General features: G+C 65.4%; 3 protein-coding genes across 3 annotated transcripts; 2 read left to right on the forward strand and 1 right to left on the reverse strand.

Annotated features, from left to right (window-relative positions):
• Positions 1-290: 290 nt before the first annotated feature.
• On the forward strand, positions 291-10,707 carry BCAN (brevican). The gene is made up of 13 exons (XM_086630335.1): positions 291-375; positions 494-886; positions 1,093-1,267; positions 1,362-1,489; positions 2,432-2,725; positions 4,189-4,416; positions 5,120-5,896; positions 7,888-7,995; positions 8,258-8,416; positions 9,579-9,661; positions 10,052-10,196; positions 10,412-10,594; positions 10,682-10,707. The coding sequence occupies exons 1-13, from the start codon at positions 291-293 to the stop codon at positions 10,705-10,707; spliced, it is 2,784 nt and encodes a 927-aa protein (XP_086486461.1).
• A 1,484-nt stretch (positions 10,708-12,191) lies between these two features.
• On the reverse strand, positions 12,192-14,606 carry HAPLN2 (hyaluronan and proteoglycan link protein 2). Its single transcript, XM_086630376.1, has 5 exons — positions 14,519-14,606; positions 13,906-14,256; positions 12,918-13,034; positions 12,613-12,798; positions 12,192-12,475 (listed from the first exon to the last, which is right to left on the reverse strand). Exons 1-5 carry the CDS (start codon positions 14,604-14,606, stop codon positions 12,192-12,194), a joined length of 1,026 nt encoding a protein of 341 aa, XP_086486502.1.
• Positions 14,607-17,163: 2,557 nt separating this feature from the next.
• Positions 17,164-22,364, forward strand: RHBG (Rh family B glycoprotein). Its single transcript, XM_086630356.1, has 10 exons — positions 17,164-17,344; positions 18,617-18,803; positions 19,183-19,333; positions 19,474-19,621; positions 19,929-20,095; positions 20,324-20,461; positions 20,621-20,754; positions 20,941-21,062; positions 22,075-22,148; positions 22,305-22,364. Exons 1-10 carry the CDS (start codon positions 17,164-17,166, stop codon positions 22,362-22,364), a joined length of 1,362 nt encoding a protein of 453 aa, XP_086486482.1.
• The last annotated feature ends 856 nt before the right edge of the window (positions 22,365-23,220 follow it).

Genomic DNA, 23,220 nt, shown 5'->3' on the forward strand with positions numbered 1-23,220 from the left:
CACCCAGCCAACGCTCCCAGTTGCTCACGCTTTCTCCTTCCTCCCGTTAACTGGGACGCATTTCCTTCTCTTCCCTCTCCTCTCCATCATCCAACAGTCCAGGTTATCCCATGGACGTGCCGGTGCCGGCGCCGGCTTCTCCCTCTGCACCCTGGTGCCGGATGCATCACCCCATCCCTGCACATGTCTCTCCCCAACCTCTCCCCCTCGTGCAGGGAAGGGATATTTTGGACGTTTTTTGGAATTTTAAGCCCAGCTGGTGGTTTTTCCTCCTCCTCGCAGGGCAGAGGATGGCCTCAGCCCTCCCACTGCTGCTGCTCTGGCTGTTCGCCCCCACGGTGGTCCCGGAGGTGTTTGGCACCGGAGATGGCACAGGTAATTTGGCACCGTTGGCTGCGGCTGTGCTGTTCCCTGCCCTGAGATGGGGGTCTGAGGCGGGGTAGGGGGCACCCAATGCTGGTCCCACTCACAGTTCCTCTCTTCTCCCACCCAGAGGACTTCAAGGCTCTGCAGGTCTCCATCCCACGTCACCCAGCCCTTGACGCCGTGCTGGCAGGCGACATCACCATCCCCTGCCTCATCACCTACCTCGGCCCCCAGCCCACCGCTGGCACTGCCGGGCGCCGGGCGGTGTTGGGAACCCCCAGGGTCAAGTGGACTTTCATCTCTGAGGGCAAAGAGGTGGAGATCCTGGTAGCCCGGGGGGACAGGGTGAAGGTGAGCGAGGACTATCGCCTCCGTGCCTCCCTGCCCATCTTCCACCGGCGCTACACCAACGCCTCCCTCCTGCTCACCGAGCTGCGGCCCAACGACTCCGGCATCTACCGCTGCGACGTGCAGCATGGCATCGAGGACGGCCACGACATCCTCGACGTCAAAGTCAAAGGTACCTCGAGGTGGGGAGTGGTGGGATTCAGGGGGTGGGGTGGGGAGGGGCAGAGGTTCATCCTGCCCAGGTGCCCTGTCCTGGCTCAGGAATTGGGTGCGGATGTACCCGTGTGGGTGGGGGGCTGCTGCGAAGGAGCACCCGGGTGCAGACGCCCCCATGGAGGTGGGTGCTCATGCCCATGTCCCCCCCGCCCCTCACCGCAGGGGTGGTGTTTCACTACCGCGAGGGCTCCATGCGTTACGCCTACACCTTCGCCGACGCGCGGGAAGCTTGTGCCAGGATCGGTGCCCGCATCGCCACGCCGGAGCAGCTGTACGCCGCGTACCTCGGCGGCTACGAGCAGTGTGACGCCGGCTGGATCGCCGACCAGACCGTCAGGTGGGCACCACCGTCGCCCGGCTAGCGTGCCCGTCACCCCTCCCCAGCACCCTCGGCGAGTTGCCCGCCCTGCCCTCTGCTTTCCCTGCCCCAGGTACCCCATCCACACGCCCCGCGAGGCCTGTTACGGAGACATGAACGGCTTCCCCGGGGTGAGGAACTACGGGGTGGTGGACCCGGAGGATACGTACGATGTGTACTGCTACGCCGAGGAGCTCCCAGGTGCCCGCGGTGCCACCGGCTCCCCCTGCACCCCGCTTTCGCCGCCACGCTAACTCGCCCCCGTAACCCCCCGGGAACCCAAAGCGAAGAAGCCGCCCTGAATCGCAGGTGCTGGCTCCAAAACCGCTGAGCTCTGCAAAGCTTCGGGCGCTCGGATGCACGCGGGGACTCGAGGTCTTGGTCTGGTTTGATGGGGCGAGGGGCTCTGCCCGTCACTGGCAGCCGGTGCCCATCGCTGGCCTCAGGGCTGGAGGATGCTCGGGGTGAGCTGCCCGGGGCTGGCGGCACGTCGTGGGTAGAGCCGCGCGGTGTTTTGGGGTTTGGCCAAGCTCACGCCGTGCTTTGCATGCGCTGGGGTGCTGCTCGTCCCGCTGCTGGGTACATCCTGCCCGAGCTGGTGTGTGCTGGGGTGGCTGGTGGCTCCCGCCGGCAGCTGCAGCTGCTGCGGGGTCGGTTGGGGTGATGCCAGGCAGGCAGTCGGGACGTGGCATGGGTGGCTGCTGTGCGGGGAGACTGGTGTGGCCGTGGGGGCTGGCACGCGGCGCAGCCCGAGGACAGCGGTCCCCAGCCCTTGTCAGGATGAGACCCCACTGCAGCGTCCGCGGGGCTGGCGGGTGCCCCCAGAAACGTCCCCCGCCTCCTCTGTGGCCCCTTTCATGGGTGCTCTCAAGTCTCAGCTCCGTTTGCCAGGGCGGGTGGCACAGGTGGCATGAGAGCTCCGGCCGTGGCTGCGCCACTGTTGTTGTGTGCGTGGGCAAGTGGGCAGGGAGGCAGGCAGGACCCTCCAGCCCCCAGTGCTCCCCTTCACGAGGACCACGCCGGGGATGCCCATCTCCAATCCGGCTCCTGGGATGGTGCAGAGAGCAGAGGCGGCGAAAGGGGCTCCCGGAGCCCGTGCCCCCCTCCCCGGCTCTGATGCCCGTCTCCTTCCTCTCTTCGCAGGGGAGATCTTTTTGGAGACAGCTCCAGACAAATTGACGCTGGAGGAGGCTGCGGCGCGTTGCCGGGCACTGGGCGCGGAGCTGGCACGGCCGGGGCAGCTCTACGCGGCGTGGAACGCGGGGCTGGACGCCTGCAGCCCGGGCTGGTTGGCCGACGGCAGCGTCCGCTACCCCATCGTCACCCCTCGGGAGCGGTGCGGCGGGGCACTGCCAGGCGTCAAAACCATCTTCCTCTTCCGCAACCAGACGGGATTCCCCGATGCCCAGAGCAGATACGATGCGTACTGCTTTCGAGGTAAAGAGGGACACCCCGCCGGTATTCCCGGGTAGGGATCAGCGTGAGGTCTCCAGAAGCCTCTGGGCGAGGGCGGCGGGTGCCCAGTGGGTGCCCAGTGGGTGCCCGGTGGGTGCGCGGCGGGTGCGCGGTGCCAGTTCCAGCCCACCCATGCGGAGAGTGCTGGGTGCAGAGGAGCTGGGATGTTCGGATGGCAGCGGGATCCCTGGGTGCTCTCCGCGCTGCGATATCGCGATAGAGCAGGGGTGTCTTGGACTGTCTCGATTGTGCGCATCAACCTACCGCGGCAGGACAGGGGTGCCGTGCACTGTCTCCGCGTTGCGTGCCAATATATCGCGATAGGGGCGGGATAACCTGGATGGTCCTGATCCTGTATCATGCTAGAGGAAGGATGCTCCGCAACGGTTGCAATAGTGCAGGCTGAGATATCGCGACAGAGTAGGGATGCCCTGCATGTCCTCAATGCCGCGTGCCACTATATCGTGACAGAACAGTGCCTGCGTGGCACTGCCGGTCTATGTGGGTGCAGTTCCATGATGGTTCATCCCCCAGCAGCTGCTGGCCAGGGGGGACATTGCTGGGTCCCTGCAGGCTGCCGGGCTCAGCAGCCAGACTGGTTTCGGGCGATATCTGCCAGCGGTGACTGGGATCTGGGATCGGTGGGCAGTGGCACAGAGCTGCCAGGGATGGGCCGTGCGCTGGCAGACGCGGGCGATGAGCTGGGAGGGCACCAGCAAGGACGGAGGCTGGCAGGGATAACAGGCACGGAGGGAGGAAGGGCCACCTCTCCGCTCCTCCTTCATGGTCCCACATCTCTGGGCATCCCCCTGGGGCCATGAGGACCAGGATGCTCTCCCCTGGATCAACCGGATGCTGCCGTGCAGCTCTGTGCCTCAGTTTCCCTGTCTCAGCAGGGAAACACATGGATTAGGCAGGATGGACCCGTTCGACAAACCCACGGCCCCCGTAACCCACTAACCCCCCACGCATGTCTGCACTCCCCGGGGTGGGGATGGGGACGAGGAGAAGGACCCCCCCGGGGTGGGGGTGCCGGGGCGCATCCCGGTTTAGGGTTTGCTGGAGGGGGAGGAGGAGCAGCGGGAAGAGCCGCTGTCGGGAAGGGCAGGGATGAGCAGAAAACGCTGCGAGGGTAAAATTTGGTGCTGCCGAAGCCAGGAGCTGTGGCCAGGCAGCTGCGGGGCCAAGGCAGGTGGTGTAAATCAGCATCGCCTCGGGGAAACGGGGCTCAGGAGCTGGCCCCAGCACGTCCTGCCGAGCCCCACAGCTCCCACTGGGAAGGGCCTGATCCTGCCCTTGCGGAGCCGGGAAAGGGGAGGTCGAGGAGAGCCGCGTCCCCGCTGTCCCCGCGGCACCTCTGCCTGCGGCGGGGGCCAGGAGCGGGCAGTAATATCGCCCTTTCTTTCTGCCCACAGAAGGGACAAACTCTTTCCCTGAGGCTGCAGGAAAATCCCGAGCCCGAGAGCCCGAGGGCTTCCAGGAGATTGTTACAGTGGCAGAAAAGCTGGAGGAGCTGCGGCTGCCCGAGGCGCAAGTGGAGCTTGAGTCACGAGGGGCTATTTACGCCGTCCCTTTCTTTGAGGACGCTGAGCTGGAAAAACCGAGCTCGTCCCCCGAAGACGCACCGGGGCCACGGGCCGGGCACCCCCCGCTAGATACCTCCGTGTCCTCAGGTCACTCTGCCACCCCTTTCCCCACGGCCCCCCGCCGGCCCCCAGGCAGGCGTCCCCCCGTAGCTGCGGTGTGAAACCGGGGAGCCCGTCCCCCACGGAGGAGGACGGGGCGACAGGGAGAGTTGGGCAGTGCCCAGCGGCTGCGGCGGTGCCAGGGCTGGGGTGCGGAGAGAGGAGGCACAAGGATGGAGGCAGCAGGATGGCATGGAAAGTTCAGAAGCACCCGTGGGTGGCCCCAGCCATCCCTGTCCCTCCCGTGGAGGGAGCACCCACGGCCGGGGCACCGGTGTCGCGGTGTAGGGCTGCGCGCAAGTCGCTGGCACGGGGACATCCGTCTGTCCGGGGTCCAGCACTGGACCGCGGTTTCGCAGCGCAAAGAACAGGAGGAAGGTGCTGGCGGCTGGAGGGAGAGGAGGTCAGATGCAGCGGTGAGGGGCTGAGCATAGCCCCTGCCACAGGGAAGCCTGTGCCAGGGCTGGGCTTGGCAGGGGCTGAGCCGGAGCTCGGTCTGCCGTACCGGTTCGGAGAGGTCAAGGGCACATGGGCTCTTGGCCATTTCCATCTCCCTCTGCATCCTTGTGCCGGCATCTCGCCGCGGGCAGGACCCGCAGCGCCGGCGGGTGATGCCGGTGCCCGCAGCCTCGCGATCCAGCTGGCTCCACGGTGCCAGCGTCTCACTGCCTTTCTGCTTTGCCCTTTGCAGAGGAGGAGCAGGGAGCAGCGCGGGGCAGGGACCCTGGCAGCGCAGCGGCGGAGAGCCTGGGCGGCGAGCGAGACCTCGGCCAGCCCACGGAGCCGGACGGAGCTGCCGTGGCCTCGCAGGCGGGCACAGAGGGACCCACCGGTGCCCCATCCCTGGTGGGCACCGCAGCAGGTGACACGGAGCCTCCCGAGGGGCTTCCCCGGCCGCCCAGCCCTGCCGCCCCCGACCACCCACGTGGTGCCATGGGGCCACCAGACCACCGTGCGAGCCCTGGGCCACCTGGGCACTGGGTGACGTCACCGACCAGTGCCGCTTCTGCCACCTCGACAGAGAGCCGAGAGCCAGGTGGGACCCCCCCACGCAGCCACGATTCCGGCGGGACGAGCACCCCCGGCCCCGCCGCGGAAGACGCTGAACTCTCGGGAGACGCGGTGGAAAGCCCCGGGGTGTCCCCGCTGCCCCCCGCGCCCTCGCAGCCCCAGGAGGAGGGAGAGGAGCAGTCAGGGGCCCTGTGGCTCCCCTCGCCCGCGGGCACCGGGGATGGCAGCACCGGCCCCGCGGCGGAGGCCACGGCGGTCACACCGTGGCACGCGGCGGTGCCCGGCAGCAGCACGCCGGCCACGGAGGACGAGGCTGTGCCGCGACCCCCGGGCGCTGACAGCGGGACTCCTGCTGCGTCTTCAGAAGAGGAGGAGGAAGAGGAGGAGGAGGAAGAGCAACCCGCTCCCTCTGTTGCAACCGTGGAGGGTTTCCTTGCAGCCATTCCCGGAGAACCAGGTGGGACCCGCAGGGATGGCATCACCTCTCCCCATAGCGGCAGTTTTGGGGTGACCCCAACGGGGACCCCATGGGGGGACCCGACCCCCAGCACGGCTGCCCCCCTGCCCGCCCTCCCCACCGAGCGGGCCAGCGTCGGGGCGGGTGCCCACTTGGCCGGGGGTCCCCGCCGTGCCACCCTCGCCCTCGGAGCAGCCCTCCTGGCTGCTCTGCGGCACTAGAGAGAGCCAACGCCTTTCCTTCACGCTGCGCTTCCCTCTGTCCGTCCATCCGTCTGTCCGTCTGTCTCTCCTTCCCACTCCCCCCCCCGCCCCAGCTGGATAAGGGAAGGTCACAGGTCCGGAGAAGCACATATTTGTCAAACAAATTGGTTCCGAGCTCTGCATGCACTTAAATTCTCTTCTACTTCTGTGAAGTGTTTTAAATGACTGTTTCCATGAAAAAAAAAAAACACAACAAAAAAAGGGGAAAAAAAAGAAAAGGAAAATCCAAAAGAAGGCCCCGAACCCTCCTCTGACTAACAGTGGTACTAATAAAGGGAATTAAAAGCTTTCTAGAACGAGCATCTCGGCTTGCTCTTCCGTGCGTCCTCGCCGCGCTCTCCGCCGCGCGTCTCCCACTGACGAACTAATTCCCCGGCCCCCCCACCCCGTCCCCGCGAGTCCCCGGGGAGGGGGCGTGGATGGGACCCCGTGCGGTGTCGGGGTGGGGGGTGCGGCTGCTTTGCACCCCTGCGGTCCCCCACCCAGCGCTGGCTCGCCCCGGGGCGGAGGGATGAGGGCTGGAAGCTGCGTGGGGTGAGTGGGGGGTGGTTCCTACCCCCGGAGCCGTGGGGGGCACTGATGGGTTGTGGGGTGCAGCCCCCCACCAAGAGCACCCGTCCTTGTGCGGCCCTCGATGGCTGAGCGCCCCGAAACCACTGCGGTGCCCCTGGGAACCACAGCCCACCCCCCCACCCCACCCGTGGGGGCTGCCGTGGGCAAGCGGTGGGTGCGTGAAGTGCCGCGGGCAGGTGTCACCCATCCAGACTGGGATGCTCCCAGCTCTGCTGTCGCTTCCAGCAGCCTCGTGTGCCCTACTGGGAGGGAGGGGACTGTGCGGGGTCCCTGTCCCCCCCGGCCCGGTGCCCGTCCCGTGGCACGGGGGATGCTCCGTGGCGGGTGGCTGCCTTCACCCCGCCAAGGAGAGATGCTCCGAAAGAGCCGGTGACGCAAGAGCCCTAAATAGCTCATCCCGCTCCGCGTCTCGGTCTGCTGGGAACCAGCCGGGCGTCCCGAGAGAGGTGACGGTGTCTGGGGACGGGTGAAGGTGGCAGCATCGTCATCCTCAGAGCAGCTCCACCGAGCCAAGGACCGTTAAACGGGCACCGTTAGGCTGGAGGGTGTCAAGGACTTGGAGTCCCCGCTCCGCCGGCGCCGGCAGCCCTTGGTCACGCTCCGGAGCCGCGGCTGGGAGCACGCGATGTGCTCCGGCTGCTTTAATGACCGCAACGGGCCGGTGGGGACATACGGGTCGGGGACGTTATCAACCCCGGCCAGGCTGAAGGTGCCAAGAGGGCGACAGGCACGAGGCCGACCTCGCTGCCAGGCTGAGGATGTGCGGCCGGGATGAGCCGAAGGCTTGTCCCATCGCAAAGCGCATTCGCTGCGCCGCTCCAGGGCGAAAGCAGGAGCCATCCCCGGGCTGCGGGAGCGGGCCAGGGGCTGGCACGGCAGCGAGCCTGCTGGCATGCAGGGTGAGAGCGGCCAGCTCACGTCCCCGTGCCCTGCGGGGAACCCAGAGCCCCAAATCTGGCCAGGGGCGGCTGAGCCGGGAGCTTCCCACGAACCCAGGGCAGCGTGGGCAGACGGGGTGGCTGCGGGTACGTCACCCTGGCCCGGATTTGGTGGCCGCGGTGGCCATAGGGTGAGGCTTTTAACGACGCCGGGCACTAACGAGGCCCTCGCCGTTGCCACGCTCCGGCGGTGAGGAAGGCTGCGTGTGCCTTGCAGGTGGCTGCGTCCCCAACCCCTGCCTGAACGGAGGGACGTGCACGGAGGACGGTGCCCACCTCGCCTGCCTGTGCCTGCCCGGCTACGGAGGCAGCAGCTGCGAAAGACGTGAGTCCCCCGGGTCCTGCTGCGGCCACGCTGGCTGCTCCCCCCCAAGTGCCCGCTTGTCCCCCCCGGGCACCTGCTGGTACCCCTTCAGTGGCCACTGGTACCCCCCAAGCGCCCGCTGCCCCTTTGGCTGCTGAACCACCTGCCCAGGAGACTTAAATGTGGGGAAATCAGGTTTTGGGGGATATTTGCTGGCTGGTGAGCTGGGGTCCATCACCCTGACCCTCTCCTCTCTGCCCCCTTGCCCCCGACGCTGGCTCAGCGCTGGAGAAGTGCAGCCCCGGCTGGGATGGCTTCCAGGGAGCCTGCTACAAGCACTTCTCTACCCGGAGGAGCTGGGAGGACGCGGAGGGCCAGTGCAGGCATTACGGGGGGCACCTGGCCACCATCCTGACCCCCGAGGAGCAGGACTTCATCAACGGTACGTGGTGCATCCCCCCCACCCCAGCCTGCTGCCCATGGGATCCTCAGCATCCCACACTGCTGTGCCAAGGGAGAGGCAGACATGATCGAGGGAAGTCAAAGAAAGAGGGGAGATTTCGATGGGATCTAAGGAAGAAATTTTTCCCTCTGAGGGTGGTGAGGCACTGGCACAGGTTGCCCAGAGAAGCTGTGGCTGCCCCATCCCTGGCAGTGTTCCAGGCCAGGTTGGATGAGGCTTTGGGCAACCTGGTGTAGTGGAGGGTGTCCCTGCCCATGGCAGGGGGGTTGGAACTGGATGATCTTGAAGGTCCCTCCCAACCCAAACCAGTGTAGGATTCTATGAAAATAAAGAGTAAAGGAAATCGCCGATATGATGGATTGACCAGAGTGTGGTTAGATGCTCACTGGCCTCTTGGCTAGTGAGAGGCTGGGGAGGTGCGACAGGCAGCAGGATGACTGGGCGGATGGATGGATGGATGGATGATGGAGGATGGATGGATGGATGGATGGATGGATGGATGATGGATGGATGGATGGATGGATGGATGGATGGACGGACAGATGGATGGAGGATGGATGGATGGAGGATGGATGGAGGATGGATGGATGGATGGATGGACGGATGGAGGATGGATGGATGGATGGGTGGATGGAGGATGGATTCCCTGAAAGCAGACGAGGGGTCGGCAGGGGAAGGCAGAGCAGGAGATGGCAGCGACTGGGAGGGGGCAGAGAGGGGAGAGGCCTGGGGGGGACGTGAGGATGGAGGAGGAGCAGGCAGGGAGAGACCTGGCAGGGAGCTGCAGGGCCGGGCAGGGCCGGACAGGGACCGGCAGGAACGGGCAGGAACGGGCAGGAACGGGCAGGAACGGGCACACCGGGCTCTGCCGCCCCCTCCTGGCCAGCCCCGTCCCGCCGCTCCCGGGGCTGCAGCGCGGGGGGGTCCCGCTGTGTCCCCTTCGGGGCTCTCCTTGTCCCCAAACCTTCCGGCACCCCCCCGCCGCTGCAGGGCTGGGAACCCCTCCCCCCCCCCGCACTCACCCCCGGACCCCCAAATCTCCCCAAATTCAGCCTCCAGCTCCCCTGACCCCCCCCTCCTCACACGGGGTGCGGGGGCACCTGGCTGTGCCCCCTCCCCAATACCCTCTCTGCCCCCCCAGACCAGTACAGAGAATACCAGTGGATCGGCCTGAACGACCGGACCATCGAGGGGGATTTCCAGTGGTCCGACGGGAGCCCCTTGGTGAGTGGGGGTGCCAGCCCTCGTGTACCCCCCCCAGGGAGACCACCCCCCCCCCCCCCCCCCAACACTCCCAGGCACCTCGTCATCCTTCTCCATCGCCTGGGATCGGGATGGGTCCGCCCCTGGGACCAGACTTTGAGCCTCCCCCCCTCCAAGAGCCGGGCTGAGCATCCCCAGGGGGGTGTCACAGGTGAGCCAGCCCCCAGGATTTGGGGTGCCAAGGCGATGCCAAGGGGCACCGGAAATGGGATCTCCTTCCCCATGGGAAGGTGGCACGGCTAGGATGTTGCAGATGGGTGCGTGCTGGTGTGCCTACCCGCCCCCCCCTTTAAAGGGTGTGCTGGGGTGCCCCGTGCACCCTGTCCTGCCTGTCTGCCCCCCCCCCTCCAGCTCTATGAGAACTGGCACCCTGGGCAGCCCGACAGCTACTTCCTCTCCGGGGAGAACTGCGTGGTCATCGTGTGGCACGACGAGGGCCAGTGGAGCGACGTGCCCTGCAACTACCACCTCTCCTACACCTGCAAAATGGGGCTGGGTAAGCCATGACCCCCCCCTGCACCCCTACTCCGGGCTGGGGGGTGGGGGGGCTGAGGCTGCACCCCTCCACCACCCCAAAGTGCAGGTTCCCCACCATACCCGGGAGATGCGTGGGACCCTGGGCGTGTTTGGGGTTTATTGCGGGGGGAAGGGGGGGTGTTGCTCCAGTTTGGGGGTGCAATCACCCCTTGCCCCCCCCTCCCCACCCCACAGTGCAGTGCGGGCCGCCCCCCACCGTCAGCAACGCCCGCGCCTTCGGCAAACCAAAGCAGCGCTACGAGATCGGCTCGGTGGCGCGGTACCACTGCCGCCACGGCTTCGTCCCGCGCCGCTCGCCCCTCACCCGGTGCCGGGAGGACGGGACGTGGGAGCCGCCGCAGCTGGCCTGCCGCCCCGGTGAGTGCCAGGCTCCCTCGGCCCCCCCAGCTCCCCCCATCCCTTTGGGGCTTTCCCTTCACCTGGGGCTCCTTGTGTCCCCCCCAGGCCTGACTGAGCCCCTCCATGACTGAGCGAGTCCCCACGGCAGAAGCCACCACCACCCCGGAGCCAGCGTGGATGGGGATGGCACCGGGACACCAGCGTGGCACCTGGCATGGCGCGAAACCTCGCTGCCAGGTGTCCACCTTTTATACCTGTTCAAAGAAATCCTAATAACTCGAGGTCCCCTCGAAAGGGACCCACCGCCACCCGAAACGTCTCGCTGCGGGGCGTTGTGTTCCCGGAGTCACGACAGAGTCGAGATGGAGGAAGGCACTGCGGGCAGGCGGCGGCATTGATGTGCCAGCGTCACCTCCAGCCGCCCACCTGTGGCCCGAGGGTCCTCATCCTGTGACACCCCAGTGGGGGGGTGACACAGGGATAGCTCAGCACCCACCCCGGGGTGCAGGGGGGGCTTTTGCATTTCCTAGTAAAGGCAGAAGCCGCTGCTGCAGGCTCGGAGTGGGTGCATGTCACCCAAACCCCTCCTCCCCGTGCTTCTGTGGGTATTAAAACCAGTAAATGGGTGGTGCGGAGCGGTGGCCTGGTCATTTGGGGCATCCCTGATGCAGGGGTGGGAAAGGGAGGGATGCACGGCCCCAGAACAGCAGCACCCACCGGTGACATGGAACCGGAGAACCCCTGGCACAGCCTGGACACGGCAACATCCCCCGGGACCACAGAAAGCGGGAGGTACCACCCAAAGTGCCCCCCAGCATCCCAGCGGCATCGGAGGCTGGTCAGAGCTCAGGCTGGGACGCTGCTGCCGGTACAAACACGGGACTCAGGGGGCACATGGCAGGTGCCGGTGGACGCTGGCATCTCCCTGTGCTGGTTTTCCCCCTGTGCCATGCCAGTGCCGGTGCTTTTTATAGAGTAAAACTCAGAAAGCTGCAGCACACGGTGCCAGGGACACTGATAACCCCCGGGACGGGACGGCCCCGCGCTGGCTGCCCCCTGCAATTGAGACGGAAAGTCCTTGGCCAATTCCCAGCATGGAGAGGCTGGATGGTGCCAGGGTGGGGGGGCAGAGGCCAGGCGAGAGGGTGGCTTTGCCATGCAGCTTTTCCGTCGCTTTATTAATCGGGAAGGCAAAACTCCATTAGTCAACGCTCGTTAATGCCCGGCCCGCCGGCGCGCTCGCACCGGCCAGAGTCCTCGCGGCTGCGGGCGAGAGATGCGCCGGGGTTGGGAAACGGGGAAGCCTGCTGGGTGGGGTGGGGGGGCTGGATTAGACCCCCCCTCTCGCCGCCCAGCCATGGGTCTGGCTTCTCCAGCGAGCCCCGAGCACCCAACGAGCCCCGAAGCGGGCTGGGGCGCGGGGAGCCGCTCCATCAGATGGTGCACCGAGCACCCAAATCCAGCAAAATTGCTCCATCGGATGCGCGAACCACCCAAAACCACTGGGAGACACCCCCCCCCCTCATCCCCTGCCTCAAGCTCTCCACCTGGGTGACGAGGACCCGGCGTCCCCGCGCCGCCCCCTCCGCTCAGCCCACCCCTGCTCCCGGTGTTCCTACTTCCCCGCGAAGCAGTAGGTACCGTAGGTCCGCAGTTCCTTGCTGGGAAAGCCGAAGCTGCGGACGCCGGGATCCGGCAGCCCCCCGCAGCGCTCGCGGGGGGTGGTGATGGGGTACCGCACGCTGCCGTCTGCCAACCACCCCCCGTCGCAACGATCCAGCTGGGAAAACTTCCAGGCGGAGTAGAGCTGCCCCACTTTGGCGATGGTGGCCCCGTGGTTGCGACACGCTTGCCCGGCCTCCTTGAAGTTCAGGTGGCCCCGGATGAAGTAGACCTGGCCTGGGGGTGGAGGAGGACACAGCGGGTGAGCGGCCACCGCAGGTGACCTCCTGGCAACAACCCCAACCCCAATGCAAATCCAGGTGGGCATCGGGGTTCGGTGCCACGGTGGGAGGGATGTGGGACCCTGGCACTACCTTGAAGAGCGGAGGTGAAGCAGAAAGCGTCGAACCGGTCCTTCTGCTTGTCCCTGGCCCCGTAGGTCCGGACACCTGGCAGGAGAAGGCGGCCACCGCACGGCTCCCGTGAGTTGATGATGGGGTAGTGGACAGTCCCATCAAGGACCCAACCGGCGTTGCACCAGTCCAGACCCTCCGTCCAGGCTGCGGGGCAAGAGGTGGTTCAGCAGCGGCAATTCCCTCCTACCTGCTCCCCCGCCCAGCGAGGAGATTTTTGAGGTGGACGAGGGGTTTTGGGGTTGGTTTTTTTTTGGATGGTTCACCTTTGTAGAGCTGCTGGTAGGTGGCGAGGCGGGAGTCCTGCTGCTCGCAGGCTCGCTTGGCTTCGTGGTAGTTGAATTTGTAGCGCCCGTTGCTGGGCTGGTAGGGGAAGACGACACCTGGGGGGGGGACAGGGACAGAGGGTGAAGGAGGCCATCGAATCATAGAACAGTCTGAGTTGGCAGGGACCTCAAACATCACCTAGTTCCAACCCCCCTGCCATGGGCAGGGACACCCTCCACTACACCAGGTTGCTCCAAGCCCCATCCAACCTGGTCTTGGACACTTCCAGGGATGGGGCAGCCACAGCTTCCCTGGGCAACCTGTGCCAGTGCCTCACCACCCCTAGAGGGAAAAATTTCTTCCTTAGATCCCATCAAAATCTCCCCTCTTTCAGTTTAAAGCCATTGCCCTGTGTCCCATCACTACACACCCGTGTCCAAAGCCCCTCTCCAGCTTTCCTGTAGCCCCTTTAGGTGCTGGAAGGTCTCCCCGGAGCCTTCTCTTCTCCAGGCTGAACAGCCCCAACTCTCCCAGCCTGTCTCCAGAGCAGAGGTGCTCCAGCCCTCAGATCATCTTTGTGGCCTCCTCTGGCCCCACTCCAACAGCTCTGTGTCCTTCTGATGTTGAGCTTCTCCTCACCCAACACCCCCAAATCCTTCTCCTCAGGGCTGCTCTCAATCCATTCTCCACCCAGCTTGGACCTGTGCTTGGGATTGCCCCGACCCACGTGCAGGACCTTGCACTTGGCCTTTTTGAACTTCAGGAGGTTCGCACAGACCCACCTCTCAGCCTGCCCTCCCTGAGAAGGATTTGGCTTATCACCCCCAGAACTTCAGTGCTGGAGATCAAGCTGGGGCACGGGGCATGGCAACAGGGGACCCCAGCAGTGGAGACACCCAACCATGGACCCCCCGTCCAGTGCAAAGTCCCCTCTCCACTCTCCCCCCACGTCCCTGGGGGACACGTCAGGATGGAACCCCACCTCACCTTCCAGGTGCAACGTGAGCGAGACGCTCTCATCCTCCAGCCCATTGACGAGCTGACAGCGGTAGCGTCCCTCATCCTCCAGAGCCACGTCGGTGATGGTGAGCGAGGCGTCGTAGCGGTGGCTGTGCCGCAGGTGCACCCGGGGGCTCAGCGGCCCGTAGTTCTTGTGGTACAGCCCGTTGGTGATGATGATGATGCTCTCCCGGTAGTTGGCCGGCTCCACCTTGCTCCACTTCACCCGGTAGTTGCGGGGCAGGGCGCGCAGGACGCAGGGCAGGGTGGCCGTGGCACCGCGCTGCGTGTGCACCGCGCCGTGGAGGGGCTCCAGCAGGTACTGCAGGCGTGGGGGGGCTGCGGCACACCGGGGCCACCTCAGCCTCGGCTCACCACGGAGCATCGCCGCGGCCCCACCGCCCCTTTGACGCCTCCACTGACACCCCTCGACCCTCATCGCTGTCTCCAGTCTGGTTTCCATCACCCATCTTGGCTCCTTCCCCCCAGGGACGCACAGCTCAGCCCCTGCCCCAGCTGGACCCCCCTCAGCATCACGTCCCTCCTCCAGCACCGACCCCAACAGCAGTTCCGTGTCCTCCCTCTGGGCTCCGCTCCCTACCTGGACTCCCCGTCGGCCGCTGGAAGATGCTCGATGCTGGTGGTGCCACCGAGAGCCAGAGGGAGCCGAGCAGGAGAAGCCGGAGCATCCTTAGAGCTGGGGACAGGACGGTGCCTGTTGGGGAGCGCAGGAGTCAGGGATGTGGAGCGGGATGTACCCCGGCTTCGGTGGGCACCGGAGAACGCGGTGGGGGGGCATCCGCAGTGCTCACTGCCTGGGATGCTATGGTGCCAACAGATGGCTCTGCTCCGTTGGGCACTCACCGACATTCACCGTGCCAAGGGGATGCCCCCTCGCAGGACACGGAACCAACAGAAGGTGCCAACCCTCCTGCCCGGCACCTCTTACCGTCCCCAGCCGTGTCCTTTGAGCAGCCACAGTTCCCATCCAACGCCTCCAGTGTGCCACGTCCTGCCCCTGGCACCCACCGTGCCCTGTCTCCGTCACAGCCGCCCCATCGCGGGGCTGAGGGCTCCGGAAAGGTCAAACCCACGTGGTGGTGCTGCTGGGAAAATGGGACACAGGGATGCAGGGATGCAATGGGTCCCAGCCAGCCCGTGCTCCGTCACCGTCCCGGGGCGGGCAGCGTCCCGGCAGCCCCGCAGCCCCGCGGTCCCATGGCACGCGGGAGCGGCGAGCGCCGGCCGTGCCCTCACTCCTTGCCCTGTCGCCGTCTCTTCCCGCTTTCTTCTCTTTTTTTTTTTTATTTTTTTTTGTTTCCCCCCCCCCCCCCAACACCTCCCCGAGGAACGCACGGGGAGGAGGAAGCACAATTTCCCATTGTGAGCGCCTTTCTCTTTATTGTTCTGCTCGGCAAAACACAACGCGCCCGGCTAACAAACATCCCTTTATTCCCAAACCGCGGCGGCGGGGAATTCATGGAAAACGCCAGCACCGCGCCGGGCTCCGGCAGCCCCTTGGGCCACCAAAGCCTCCCCTCGGCATCGGTCCCCAGCGCCGGGCCGGTGCTCTTTGCTCCCGCAGACAGCGGTTAATTTTATGGTCCTGTCCACCATCAAGTCTCCAACGGCAGGATGTTGCTCCCATCCCTTGGGATGTGCAAGGTGGGGGGGGGTCCCACCACTCTTGCATCCCACCGGCCTCATCCTGCCCTGCGCAAAGGCGTCGGAGATGCTTCTCCACCGTCACCGTGGGGCCAGGACGATGCCGGGAGCAAAACAAGGCGACACAATGGGGCTGTGTTCCGGGCTCCCGTATCTTCTCCCTCCCCCGGGGTCCATCTCCAAGGGTGGAGGAAGCTCTTTCTCCAAGGAAACACAAGACAAGCGGCGTCTGTCCCCGGCACCAAAGGACACAGTGATCCCGGCCTTCGCCGTGGCACGCACGGCACGGAAAACAAACCTCCCCGGGGAAGGCGGGGGGGGAAGCGGCATCGCGGCGTGCGCCAGCTCCCCGGCCCCCCCGGCCCCTTAGAGAGGCTGAACCCCTCCCCGCATCTCCCCGCCGTTATTCCATGGATCCGTGGCTGTTCAGGGAGCGCCCGTGACCTCCCTCTGTTCCGCTCCGTGCTCCTTCCCATGCCCACGGATGCAAAAGTGGATCCTGACCCCCCCTTTGGCAGCGGCTCAGGGGTCCTTGGCCAGAGGGTCCCGTTTCCCGGTGCCACAGTACCACGAACGGGCTGGAGTTGTTCCCTGTGTTTTCCCATAGCTGCACCCCTCGGCTCTCCCGAAACCACAGCCTGGAGCACGGCGCTCACCGGGGTCTCCGGAAGTGCCGCGTTCCCCTTCCCTGGCCCGTTGGCATCAGGGCACGGCCCCGGCCCGACGCCACTTATCGGAGGGCAGAATTCAGCCCCGGTGCTGCGGGAAGGAATTCCCTGAGTCGCTTCCCAAACACACGCTGTGTTTTACTTCCCAGCTCCTTTTCCTCTCTGTTTTTAGGGATTTGTCGCCACTCCCGGTGCGTTACAAACACCCCTCGGCAGACGCAGCCGAAGGAAAGCGGAGGAAACCCTCGTGCTCCCACCTCTCCGGGTGCCAGTTGGTACCAGCAGCCCCCGACTCCGCTCCTCGCCCTCGTTTTTCAAGGCTCAGCTTCTCCCCCTCCCCGTGCAGCCCCGCAGCCCCCGTCTTCACCAAATCCCCCCCCCGAACCATCATTTTTCCGACTGTCCAGGGACAACGCTGGCTTTGCCAAGCTCGCCCGAGCCGGCACCTCTCCAGCTGCTCAGTCCAGCTGTTCTCACTGTGCCACCCTCCACCTCCTCTCTCTGACCAGATCCCCCCAAAACATCCCATTTCTCCCATGGAAAACCTCCAGAAAGGCTGAAACCTCAAAAAGTCCCCGGCTACGGCTTCCCCCCCATCTCCCCAAATCCCCCCTGGCCCCTCTGGCACCCAGCCGAGATGGATGCCGACACTCGAAGCCCCATGCCGGCGCGGTGGCCTGAGATGCCCAATATGGCAAAAGTGGGTGCCGGGGCGTGCCGGGGCAGCCAGCGCAGTGTTTCCGTGTCGGCGATGCCATCCCGTTCCCGCTCGGGCTCTTCCGCCCTCGGGAAGCGGCGAGGCGAGGGCAGGACCTGGCAGCCGCCGCCGCGGGCGGAGTTTGCCGCCCCGGCTCCGCTCTCCGCTTCTTCTTCCCGGTTTCGGGGGGTTTGTCTGTCCCGGTCGCCCCGTGACATGGCTGAGCACACCACCGCCTCGAGGCTTCAGCTCTCCGGGTTGTGCTTCCTCCTCCAAATCCTCACCATCATCCTCTTCGCCGTTTTTGTCCGGTACAGCCCGGAGAACAGCCCCGGCCTCTGCTCCCCGCAGCTGAACTGCAGCTGGAGGAACCAGGACTCGGGTTTTCAGCACCCCCGTGAGTACCCTCGCCCCGGGTGGGTGCGGGGATTGGCTCTACCCAGTGCCCAGGCACTGCCGAGGGGGTGGCACGGGCTGTCCCCACGCTCCCTCCGGGCTACAGACCCGTCACGTTGCCCGGCTCTGGATCTGGAGTCAAACAGAGGAGGGGGAACATCGAGCCGCAGGGTTGGGGTACCCGCGCGTCCCACCGCGGAGGGGTCGGTGGGCAGAAAGCAGACGTGCTGCGAGGATTTCCCACGTGCTTGGACAAAAGCCAGGTCCCAACCAGGGATATTTGGGTCTAGAACGTGCGTTTCGGCAGCTGGAGCACAGAGGGGATCACTGGGTGCAGGGATAAACCTGGGATTGTTCTCCCGGACCGTCCTCCCACGCAGCTCCTCCCGGCACTTGGGCGTCTGCAGAACTTCCCACCCACCTGCCAGGCTTTGCAGTGCCAAGGGATTTGCTCCAAGCTCCTTTCGCGGACGATTCAGCTCCCTCAGTGCTGCCACGGGGCTGGGGGTCGATCCCACCGGGAGCACCCTCCTGCACCCTGGGCATCACCACAAAATCCATCCTGGGCCGAGGGATGAGGGACCAATCCCAGCTTTTCCGAGGCCAGGGCAAGGCAGGCGATGGGCAAGGAGCCTCCGGAGTGCCCAGGCTGAGGGAGGGGAGCTGGGCAGAGCCGAGCCATCGGCAGGGAGCAGGGACAAGGCAGGTTCTCCCGGTTTCACCTGCCCACGTAACCCCACCCAGCACCGGTGACTCACGGGGCAGGACGTGGCACAGCTCTGGGCACGGCCGAGGGGTGCAAAGGGCGTTTAGTCCAAGTGAGAATCAGGTCCCTTCTCCTCTGACTGGTCCCAGTTTGCCGGTCACCCTTCTGGTCCTCTTGCCCCACGAAGTGGGACGTGGTGTTTTCAGGGGCAGCAGAGAGGTCCCTGGGCGGGTGGTTGACGTCTCAGACCCACCTTTGCGATGGTGTCACAGGTGCCCATGGCTCTCGGCCACCTCACAAGGTTTCTGGGCTGCAGGATGACCCACGTGCACGTACTGAGGCATCCACACAGAGTGGTTACAAACGGGGTGGCGGAGGGGGGACACGGCTTTACCGCTGGAGATCTCCAAGGGAGGTCCAAGGCTGGATCCACCACAGATCCAGAGACAAGTAGGTGGAGCAAGGCTGATTTATATGGGTTGAAGCCTTCAGCTCCCCCAAACCTCGTAGAGCAGTCTGAGCCCCCTCGACCCCTCCAGACCCATTCTTCTGCCTCTGCTCTGCCAGGTTTCCGGGATGTCCACCTCCAAGCTCTCCTTGGCTTCGGGTTCCTGGTGGCCTTCTTCAGCCGCTACGGGCCGGCCAGCGTGGCCACCAGCATCCTCATCATGGCCTTTGCCATCCAGTGGGCCGTCCTGATCCAGGGCTTTCTATATTTCTTCCGGAATGGCAAAATTTACGTGGGAGCTCCGAGGTAAGGCAGGAGGGGGCCGTTGCTGCCCAGCCCCGCGCGCGTTCCGAGCCCAGCCTTGGCACACTGGCTCCCTCCTCTGTAAAACTCACAGCTCTGCTTTGGAGGAGGATTATGAGGACAAGTAGGACTTCTGGGTTGAGTCCCACACTAGTAAGGGCTGTGTAAATACTGCCAATGTCACGGGCAGGCATCCGGGGCAGGGGCCACGTTGTCCCGTTGTCTCCAACGGCGCAAGGCTCGGGCTGCAGGAGCGGTGGGACACAGGGTCCGGGCTGCAGGTTCAGCTCCAGTCCCCTCCCCAGTCCTGCTCTCTCCAGCTCCCATTCTCGTCCCCCCAGCAGCGGCGGGTCCAGCCCCACACCTTCCCATTCCTTCCCAGCATGGTGAGTGCCGACTTCTGCGCCGCGGCCGTTCTGATCTCCACCGGAGCCCTTCTGGGCAGGGTAAACCCAGCGCAGATGCTGCTGCTGACCCTGCTGGGAGTCACCCTCTTCACTCTCAATGAATACACCCTGCTCACTCTCATGGGGGTAAGTCACCAATCGGGGGGGGGACCCACCAGAAAGGGGGTGACCATGGGTTTAGGTTCCTCATGTCAAGACCTGTCTTGTCTGTAGAGACAAATCCCATATTCCCCCCTTCCTGCACGGTGTTTTTCTGTACTCACCAGGTGAGTGACAGCGGGGGGTCCTTGACCGTCCACACCTTTGGGGCTTATTTCGGCTTGATGGTTTCACGGATCTTGCACCAGCCCCGTATGGACAAGAGGAAAGAGCAGCAGGACACGGGGCACCAGGCAGACGTCTTTGCTGTGGTTGGTATGGAGCTTGAATCCTACAGCACCAGAGTCATAGATGTGGTGATGGAAGGGCCATCACTGACGTTAGGACAGTGTGGCTGTGGCTTTGACCAGCAGAGTCCTGCAAACCATCAAGGACAAAGGTCCCCCACCTCCCTGGGGGCCTGTCCTGGGGCTGCACCACCCTCTCCAGGGAAAAGCTTTCCCCCATGTCCAACCTGAACCTCCCACTGTGGTTGCTTGCATCTCTTGGCACTAGCAAGAAGTCTCTTTCCCACGAGGGATCAACCCCAACATCAAAACCTGCCTGTTCCCCTTCCCTGCAGGAACCATCTGCTTGTGGATCTTCTGGCCCAGCTTCACCTCAGCCACTGCTGTTCGTGACAACGCCGAGCCCTGGGCAGTGCTCAACACCTACTTCTCGCTGGCGGCGAGCACCCTGGCCACCTTCGTCCTCTCGCCTGTCCTCTACGAGGAGAGCACGCTGCGGATGGTAGGTCCAGGTCCTCTCTTGGGACAAACGCAAGTCTCCTGCACTGCTCACGTCCTGTCCTACAGGGATGGCGAACATAAATACACCCTGGGCAAAATGCGATGCCTGTTAGGCTTCCTTAGGTTCATTAAGACCTAGTTTGATCCCCAGGGAAGCCCAAATTCCCCCCAGCCCCATGCTGCTGTCCTCCACAAATCCAATTCCTCTGACCATGTCCTGCTCCATCAGGTTCAGATCCAGGATGCCACCTTGGCTGGTGCGGCCGTGATGGGTATGGCTGGGGAGATGCTGGTCACCCCCTTTGGGGCTCTCATCGCGGGGTTTCTGGCTGGCCTGATCTCCCTGCTTGGCTTCAGATTCCTCACGGTGAGTCACCTCGGGCCAGCCGAGGACCAGTCCGAGGTTTGGGGGAGGCTGTGTTGCCACCCCGCAGCTCCCAAACCTGCAAACACGGAGCCGCAGCACAGCCTCCCTGGGCAGGCATCCCCCATCCCAACCCCAGCTCTTCCTTACCGCTCCCCCCAGCCCGTCCTGCGCTCCAGGCTGAAAATCCAGGACACGTGTGGGGTCCACAACACCCACGGGCTGCCAGGGATCCTGGGCGCCTTGCTGGGGACGCTGCTGACGGCGCTGGCCACTGCAGATGCTTATGGTGGCAGGTGAGAAGAGCCAGAATCAGGGGTGCCATGGACCGAGGTGGGGCCACCACGACCCCTGAAATGGGGGTGCACCCTCTGTTACTGCACCCCTCTATAGCACATCACCTGGAGCTACGAGTGGAGCCCTCCGTTTCCCTGCCTGGGAGATCGAGCTCTCCAAAAACGTGTCCCCGCTCTGGTTTGCAGGCTGGAGCTCGTGTTCCCACTGGTGGTCCCGGGCAGCCGGACAATCACCGACCAGGCCCTCCGCCAGCTCTGCGCCCTGCCCATCACCCTGCTGCTGGCCATGCTCGGGGGCTGCCTCACGGGTGAGTTTTGCCCCCAGTGGGACGGGACAGAGGGTGCGAGGGGCAGGGGGATTTGGGGGAAAAGCCAGGAGCAGACCCACAGCGGCCCCTCCCCATCAGCCGGGGCTGGCAGAGCCCAGCGGTGCTCGGCGCTGCGCAAAACCCCCCGGGGCTGGAGCTGGACCCAGGGTCGGGCGGGGGGCGCCAGGGTCGAGGCTGGGGCTGCACCCGGTGCCGGGGTCGGGGCTGCCGCCGGGGCAGAGCCTGGGGCTGCCCCCGGGGCTGAAGGTGGGCTATCCCCGGGACCGGGGGCGCGGAGATCGGGGCCGTCTGAGGCCGGTTTGGGGGCCGGAGTCGGGTCTGGGGCTACCCCCGTGTTCGGGGGGGGCCGGGGTCGGGGCTACCCCCGGGGCTGGGGGGTTGGGATCGAGGCCATCCCCGGGGCAGGGGCTGGGGCTGCACCCGGGGTCGGGGCTGTCCCCGGGGCTGAAGGTTGGCTCTCCCCGGGACCGGGAGGGCTGAGATCGGGGCTATCTGCGGTTTTGGGGATCGGGGCTGGGGCTGCTGCCGGGGCTGGGGGATTGGCGTCGAGGCTGTCCCCGGGACCGGGGTCGGGGCTGCCCCCTGGGTAGGGGCTGGGGCTTTTCCCGGTGCTGAAGGTGGGCTACCCCCGGGACCGGGGAGGCTGGGGTCGGGGCTGTCCCCGGGACTGAAGGTGGGCTATCCCCGGGACCGGGGGCGCTGAGATCGGGGCTGTCTGCGGGTTTGGGGACCGGGGCTGGGGCTGGGGCTGCCGCCGGGACTGGGGGGGTTGGCGTCGAGGCCGTGCCCGGGGTAGGGGCTGGGGCTCTTGCCGGTGCTGAAGGTGGGCTACCCCCGGGACCGGGGAGGCTGGGGCCGGGGCAGCCCCGGGGCCGGCCCGTGGCGGCCCAGCCCGCCGCCGCCGCTAGGTGTCAGGGGCGGCCCGGCGAGAGCAGCCGCCCGGGCCCGGCCCCGCTCTCCGACGCCCTCGCCCGGTTCCCGGCGCCCGCAGGAGCCGTCCTGAAAACCGCGGGGCTGAGGCCTCCGCCGGCAGCGCCGGACCCGGGAAGCGCCGCGCTCCGGGAGGTAAAGCCGGGGCAAAAAAAGGGGGATACGGGGCGCGGGCAGCAGCGGGGGATGGGTGCTGCTCCCCATCCTGCCTCCCCCCGCAGCAGTGTTTGGGGATGGCAGCTGGGGGTGGCATCAGTTTCTGCCCCTCTCCATGTCTTTACGTTGGCACAGGTCGCCGAGGAAGGATGCGACGGTGGGGGAAAGGAGCCGGACACCAGCACCCTGGTCTGACGACCCCGACCCCGCGGTGAGGTCCAGCACCACTAGGTTCACACCTTCTCGCCAGCATCACCAGTGCTGGGCAGCTCCTGGCAGCCTGAATTTCCCAGCAGCCAGGCTTGGCTCCAGGTGGGAGCCAGCTCCTGGTCCCGAAGGTTTTGGGAGCAGTTGGGTGCCCACGGGCCTTGGCAGGGTGAAGAGATGCTGCAGCGATACGAGTGTTCGCTGTAGGAGGGACCCAACTTGCTCCAGGGACACCTCGAGGTGTCCAGACTTGGCTGAGCCACTATCTCTCTCTGTTCTGTGCCTCAGTTTCCCCATCTACTGCTCTCCGATGAGAAGGCAGCAATGAGGGAGGCTGTATCGGGGAAGGGGGGTACCAGGTGCCACCGGAGGCAGCAAAGACTTTCTACGGACGCTTTTGCACTCAGCAATTAAAACATGTTGATGTTTTGTAGCTTTGGGATTTGCCAGTGAGTTCACACAGCACCTGCCCGGCTTTGCTGCCTCAGTTTCCTTCAGGTTTGTTTCCAGGGAGGAGAGCAAAGCCACCAGGACCCCCCTTCACCCAAAAGCCTGATGCCCATGCGGTGGGTTCTGTGGGTTTCTCCATCCCCATTGTGTGTCCCCCCCACACTGACACGGGTGCCCTCCTGGACCTTTGGCCATCAGAGGGTGCGACAGCCCAGAGCAGTCAAGACCAGGGTGACACAGGGGTCCCCAGCACAGGGGTGACCCCAACCTTCCCCTTACTGCTCATCACCTTGCACCAGGGACTGCGGCCAAGAAAAAGCCCCCTCCCCAAAAAACAAGAAAGTGCCCCCCAGCACCCAGCCCCATTGTGAGACGGAGGCAGCCCCCAGGTCCC

The sequence above is a fragment of the Tauraco erythrolophus genome, assembly GCF_009769465.1.
Source record: "Tauraco erythrolophus isolate bTauEry1 chromosome 30 unlocalized genomic scaffold, bTauEry1.pri scaffold_44_arrow_ctg1, whole genome shotgun sequence".
Lineage (NCBI taxonomy): Eukaryota > Metazoa > Chordata > Aves > Musophagiformes > Musophagidae > Tauraco > Tauraco erythrolophus.